This window comes from Epinephelus fuscoguttatus, linkage group LG18, assembly GCF_011397635.1.
Source record: "Epinephelus fuscoguttatus linkage group LG18, E.fuscoguttatus.final_Chr_v1".
NCBI lineage: Eukaryota > Metazoa > Chordata > Actinopteri > Perciformes > Serranidae > Epinephelus > Epinephelus fuscoguttatus.
Window position 1 is genome coordinate 7454459 of NC_064769.1, and position 6806 is coordinate 7461264.

The 6806-nt window shown below is 40.8% G+C and overlaps 1 protein-coding gene across 1 annotated transcript; it reads right to left on the minus strand.

Moving 5' to 3' along the window:
* Nucleotides 1-374: 374 nt before the first annotated feature.
* On the minus strand, nucleotides 375-6308 carry LOC125905759 (corticotropin releasing hormone binding protein). Its single transcript, XM_049603949.1, has 7 exons — nucleotides 6199-6308; nucleotides 6013-6106; nucleotides 5453-5610; nucleotides 4408-4618; nucleotides 3695-3840; nucleotides 1196-1313; nucleotides 375-1113 (listed from the first exon to the last, which is right to left on the minus strand). The coding sequence occupies exons 1-7, from the start codon at nucleotides 6286-6288 to the stop codon at nucleotides 959-961; spliced, it is 972 nt and encodes a 323-aa protein (XP_049459906.1). The 5' UTR covers nucleotides 6289-6308; the 3' UTR covers nucleotides 375-958.
* Nucleotides 6309-6806: the final 498 nt, after the last annotated feature.

The window sequence follows — 6806 nt, forward strand, 5'->3', positions numbered from 1 at the left end:
TGTAAATGTAAATGTATAGGCAATGTATAGAATTGCGTTTATCTGGAGCAGATCATGAAAAAATTGCTAGTCTTGTGTCTTTTGAAATCACTATAATTTGCACCTTTACAAAACACAGCATGAAATTGGGCTCAGTTACAGAAACCTGAAGCTTTGGTTGAGGGCAGCATCATACCTTTGTACTTATTTTTCTTTTTTATTCGGTGCATTAAAATATACATTGTTTGTTGCTGCTGCTGTTTAGATTAACTGTATCTCAATACTTTAGAACAAGGACTGTGGTTGTCATTGTTAGTGCTGCAGTGCACAGCTTTGTTTCTCACTGTGACACAAATTAAAACAGGAAACATGAGTTGAGTGCTTTGTCATGCGGTATAATTTTATTACAAAAAGGTTTTTATACAAATTTAACTGCATTATGGCAATGGACACTTGTATTTATTATATTGAACACTTGACCTATTGCCCTGTATGTCATCTGTGGCAGGATATGACTTGGCACATCATGTATCATTCAGCAAAATAAACACAACTAACATTCATTTCAGCACCATTCCTTTTCAAGAATGTTGACCGTGAACTCATATATAATGACAATATCATAAGTCTTAATAAATACACATACTGTACATAAAGCAGAAATAAAAACAATAGCAGTTGCACCAAACACAAAAGGACACTTCATTAAGCTTTATTTAGCAATGACCAGAATGAGTGAGAAAAATAAAATAAAAACAAAAATAAATGCCCAGTGAATTTTAGAGTTTGTAATACTGTGATATCTCTTTGACTGTGTTCTTTTTCCTACACATTTATTTTGATGTCTGTTGATATAAGACATTTTGTCCAATCACAGGGACTGACCAGGTGGATCTCTTGGTTTTTTTTTAATAAAATAATTGAAAAAAATATGTTTGCAGTCAAATGATACATTTGTCACTTTATGATCCTGCTGGGATCAGTTATTGAAACAGAAATCCTCTACATTGTTGAGTTTAATCGTCTGCAGCTCCTGGCTGTCCAGTAGTCTGTAGCTGAAAGACACTCGGCTGACAAACTTCCCACTGGACACCATCCTCACCACTGTGTTATCACAGCCGATCTTCATGTGGGCTACAGGGGAAAGCAGAAAAAATATGAAGTGCCGGCTCAACCAGTTTGATCATGTTGAAAGGAGGAGATCAGTTGTACTCACTGGGTCCAGTGAAGGAAATGCAGAGGTCTGTGATGGGCAGCAGCTTCGATGTGTCGATGCCGTTTCCTCCGAGCAACTGCACAAAATCTCCTGATTCTGCACAGCCTGGCATGGACCTCTGTGGAAATCAGCCCAACGTTTTAAAACACGTGGCAAATACTAATGACATTCAATTAATCACACTGCATTGACTGACAAGCATCGGTAATTATACAGGTGAGCATATTGAAAATAAAATATAATAACGATACAATTAAAATCCTGTTATACAAATACATTTTATACATGATAGAAAACCCTGCACTGACTTTTAAAGATTGAGTTCCCAAAGAAACCAGATAAAATGTTAGTATTGTATCTTTCTGCAAACCACAGCTATGTTACATGTGTACGGTTTTAAATGTGCCATATCAACTTTTCCAAAGCGAAATAGTTCAGATTACATAAGCTCGCTTTGTCATAGGGAGGTGAGGGGGATGAGAGATGGCATGACACCTAGATAACATGGTGGCCAAGCTGCAACCGTTCAATACTAATAAACCGCAATAACACTGGTTGTTGTTGTGGTTGCCAGCAACCACAGCATTTCTTGTTGTGACTGTGCCATCAAAACTGAAAAACATGATCTTTTCTTAACCAAAACCAGGTGGGTTTTTTTGCCTCAACTTCATTAATTCATTCATCTTCTAACCGCTTCATCGTCTTGAGGGTCGCGGGGGGGCTGGAGCCTATCCCAGCTACATCGGGCGAGAGGCAGGGTACACCCTGGACAGGTCGCCAGACTATCACAGGGCTGACACATAGAGACAAACAACCATTCACGCTCACATTCACACCTATGGACAATTTAGAGTCTCCAATTAACCTAGTCCCCAATCTGCATGTTTTTGGACTGTGGGAGAACCCACGCTGACACGGGGAGAACATGCAAACTCCGCACAGAAGGGCTCCCACGCCCGGGATCGAACCGGCAACCCTCTTGCTGTGAGGCGAGAGTGCTAACCACCACACCACCGTGCCGCCCTTGCCTCAACTTCACAATGTTAATCATGGCATTGTTGAAACATATAAAATTGTAATGTTTCAACCTATTCGCTACATAATACAAACAAATACAACATATCCGTGGTTTGCAGGAATGCAAAATGCCAATATTTATTCTGCTGATGAGGCTGCCTCAACATTACAGCCACAGATAAGTGGTTTTGTGTCCTGTAAGATATTCTTTTTGTCTTTCATTTAATTCATAGAGCCCTCTTCTATTTAATTTTTGAAATGGCTCACAGTGACCAATCTTTACTCTTGATGAGCATTTGTTTGATTAACGACAAACTTTGTTCCAAAAGCTTTCATTCAGGAACAAAATACAAAGTAGCTCCACATCCCTGAAACATCGTAAAAAGTGTTAAGGAGGAGGTTTTTGTAGCAAACTTGTTGGCAAACAGTAGCCCGTTTATACATGCAGCAGATACAGCACAACAGCATCATTCATTTGTAGGCATGTATGTGTTCACCTGAAGAATGTATGTCCAATATTCGCTCTCTATTAGCTCTGTTTTTGGTCTCCACCAACTACTGAGGGAAATATCTGTCTCTGCAGCTGCTAAATGCTTCACTGTGATCACCAGCTAGTTGCTAACTTTATCTGACTGCTGTTTGGTGCTGAGCAGGTAGTGTACAGTGGGTTGTAGGGCTGTTTCCTCTGACAAACAGCTGCCTGCTGCAGCTGGAGATGACAATGATAAGAGCCACTGGACTGAACCAAAACAGTAAAACCATACCATAAAATCCAGTTTGGTGTTTACTCTCTGTTTTTTAGGTGCAGTTACAACCCAGTTGCCAGATGTTGGTATTGTATTGTACATTTCTGCAAACCAAGGATATGTTCAATGGTAGATTATTCTGTAGTGAATATGTTGGAACATTACATTACATTACTGCAGGAAATGCAACAATGTATCTGTAAAAAACAACTAGTGCTCTTTGTTGGTCTCTTACTGTAGTCTGCAGCTTGGCAGCTGTTTCGCGTGAGTCTCACACCACCCACCATTCCCTCCACCTCCCCATGACAAGGTTAGCCCATGTACATGTAACCAGAGGTTTATCACTTAAGAAACGCTGCTATGATGAAATGTGCAATGTGCGGATCCTTGGTTAGCAGATGACAACATATTCTGGCAGCTGGGCTGACAGTCAAGAGCTGCGTATAACACTAAGGTTTTAAAGGGAAATTATCTCAAATTACTCAATGCAAAATCAATTTTTAATGAAAGTAGGGAACAGTATTTAACTGAGGGGTTGTTTCTAGATAAACAAATATAATGCTGTTGAGCTTTCCTGACATAATTTTTGGCTTTGAGAACCCTGAGCAAATTTCAACTCATCTCCACTGTACTGGACGAACCTTGAGAAAAACTAGGTGAGGAATAAAATCTGAAGCACTGAGTAAATGTTAAAGTGGATATTGTATTGAAATCAGTGTTGTATGCATTTGTTCACCTTGGGATAGCTGTTGTAGTGTCCCAGGCTGAACTCGGAGATGTCAATCTCCACTGGATATATGATGGAGAAGCTGCAGTTTCTGTGCTGCTGCGGGATCACCATTGTGTAACTGCCCTCTGGTGACTGGGAGATGACATTACAGGCTGCAGAGGGACGGGAGATAGTTCAAGGTGAGACATTGTAAGGATCCCTGGAAGGATTCTCAAAGTGAAGAATGTGAAATATATACAGAATAGCACAAGAACAAATAGTTTACTGCAAAACTGTATGGAACAAAACTCATATTTACAAAGTGCTAATTTCATTTCTGGTTATTTGAGTCTGCTGGTGAAACTAAAGGTGCTGTAGCTTCAAAGGTATCAAACTGAAACAAATGCTGCTGTTGACATAATTTAAGTCTGGTATCATGACAGCAAATGAACTGGGGATTTTGGTTTAACAGAGAAATCAACAAATATTAGGTTCAGTTTGGCCCTTAGATCTAACTTTTCCATCTGTCCTTTACATTACACACATTACACCCACAGTACTGTAGGACAGCATCTTCTATGTGCTCATGGTCCTGATCTAGAAACACAGTGATTGAAAACTGTCTCACCCCATGGTGGTATTATCACCACAGACTCACACGTCAATCGGGCTGAAAGCTGAGAGCTACTTTTGTGCGCCTGTGCGCATTCTATTTTATGTATGAATTGTGATCTACTTACGGAAAGGATTGATGTGTTTCCTGACTGTCAACGTGAAGCTGCTGCCGGCGTTGTGAATGCGGAAGAAGACCATGGCCACATTCTGAGAGGAGCGCACGCTTCTCCTCAGTGATCCCGAGTCACAGTAATCCACATAGCGCTCGTAGAGAGGCAGCGGGTGATCCTGGGAGCTGGGGAACTTCTCTCCTTTCATCACCCAGCCATCAAACACCTGCATGAGACACATTCACAGAGAGGAGGATTTCAGACCCAGTCAAACATCATTTTGGCACAAAATATGAATGCACTTTTGTTGATCTGTAGGAAACACTTTCAACTTAGTATTTGAGGTTCAGACCATCAACATAAGTTTGGCATGTAGAATGCATCAGCATGCTACTATGGAATAGTAAATGGACTGCATTTATATAGACCTTTTCTAGTCTTAGCAGCCATTCAAAGAGCTTTACAGTACAAGCACCATTCACCCATTCACACACACATTCATACATGGCTGGGGCTACCATATAAGGTGCCACTTGCTCATCAGATAAACTCTCACACAGCAACGGCACAGCCAAGGGGAGCATTTTGGGGGCTGTATCTTGCCCAAGGACACTTTGACATGTGGACTGGCAAAGGTCAGGTTTGATTGGTAGACCGCTCTATCTTCTTAGCCACAGCCGCCTCAGGGAGGGGGTGCTTTCTAAGTAAGCAGGTTATGTACAATAGCCTTATGTTAAAGGATCAGGGAGTGTTTCTAAACTTAGTTGAGTAAATTGATCAACCCCAGGTGGTGGCATGAAAACAAACACAGGCTGTATAGCACTTAAATAAAAACAATGTCACATTTCATCACCCCAGATTACTGAACATATAGAGAATTATATAATAGACCTAAGAAGTTGTTTCTATGCAAGGAGAGTTAAGGATGTTACAATCAATTAAGCACTTTAAATTTGATATCTGAGCTCCAGTTCCCAAATCTTGATGCTGTTTCACACCTGATCAGAAGTGTTTTAACGTACAAGGCGAGAAAAATATTTAATTGTGGGACAAGTTTTACCGTGATGAAGTCTCCTCCCCTGCAGTCGATGTCAACATTGTCATATTCCACGCTGATCACTTCGTTGGGCTCTGCCATGAAGAAAGCAACACAGCTGAGCTGAGGACGCTCTGCTGTGAAGGTGAACTGACCCTCCACTGCAACCATGTCCAGACAACCTGAGAGACAGTCACACAACAGTGTGTTTGTACAGGTACAGTAGATCATGAACAAAATAACTAGAAAAGCGAGTGGAAGATGCATTTTGTCGTTTGATTATATTTTTTAAGTATATAGAAAATTACTGATTGCCTTTTTTTATTCATTGTGCCTTTTTTAACTATCTAATATTCTGCGTTTCTATTAATCAAATTATTTTAAATATTATACCAATGAAAGACAATGAAATTGAAAAGTTGAAATAGAGAAAGTGCTTGTTCAATATTGACAGTTTATGATTTTTCAGTAAAATCAGTAGTGTGGTTGAGTCGAAATGCAAATGTGTCTGTTTATGTTGCTCTCATACATAGAAGCTGTCCTTTTGCAAAATACAGGTTCGGCTATATATACATATGACTTACGTAAAGGTCGGCGGTACAGTAACTCCTCAGGTATTTCTCTCTTGAGTTCCGAGTTAAAAAATGAATATAATTCATCCTTTGAGATCTCGTTGTTCTGCAGGGGAAAAAAGAAGAAAAAAGGCGTGTCCAAAGTTTAACATGAACTTAAATGTTAATCTTTACAGCATCAGAATTTGAAGCACTTACCTCGATATATCTAGAGTCTCCTTTGAGGACAGACAAGCACAACACCAGAAAGAAGAGCTGCTCTCGGAAAGTGCGCTCCATAACGCGCATCTCTGTCTGCAGGGCGCACCTGAGCGGAGAAAGTCTGAGCTACTCTGCGACCGCCGCTGCTTTTTATAGGACCAAGTTCTGGACTGACATGGTCGCTGTCACCCACCGTGGAACACCCCCTCCTCCCACCTTCCCTCCCCCCTTTACCCAACCAATTGCGTGGTCGTGACGAGAGCAAAAGATGGACAGGCGAGTTGAGGCAAAGACAGAGAGAGATGGGGGTGGAGGGCAGCTGATGCCAAATGAAGCTGAAACTGCATAACTCAGTTACCCGCAGTCTTTCCACAGTGCTGATCATTAAACAACATGATGTCAACTTATTTTTATGTCATACATACCATTATGATTCTGAACTGCTGCTTTTCTGTCTCATGCGTAAAACTGATTAGATTAGCAGATGAGCAGAGGTGGAGAGAAGGGGGGGTCTCTGGGGCTCCAGCCCCGAATGTTTTCTCAAATGCGCAGAATCTTTTATTGTTTGAGATTTACATGGCATTCTTGATTTGCAGTTAGAGCAG

What these genes read in the sequence shown, in the direction of transcription:
- LOC125905759 (XM_049603949.1), bottom strand. Translation starts at nt 6,288, where the DNA reads ATGCGCGTTATGGAGCGCACTTTCCGAGAGCAGCTCTTCTTTCTGGTG. An exon ending in ACTGTACCGCCGACCTTTAC is followed by an intron (nt 5,611 to 6,012) that starts GTAAGTCATATG and finishes ACTGTCTCTCAG; the next exon opens with GTTGTCTGGACATGGTTGCA. An exon ending in CATTTCCTTCACTGGACCCA is followed by an intron (nt 1,114 to 1,195) that starts GTGAGTACAACT and finishes TTTCCCCTGTAG; the next exon opens with CCCACATGAAGATCGGCTGT.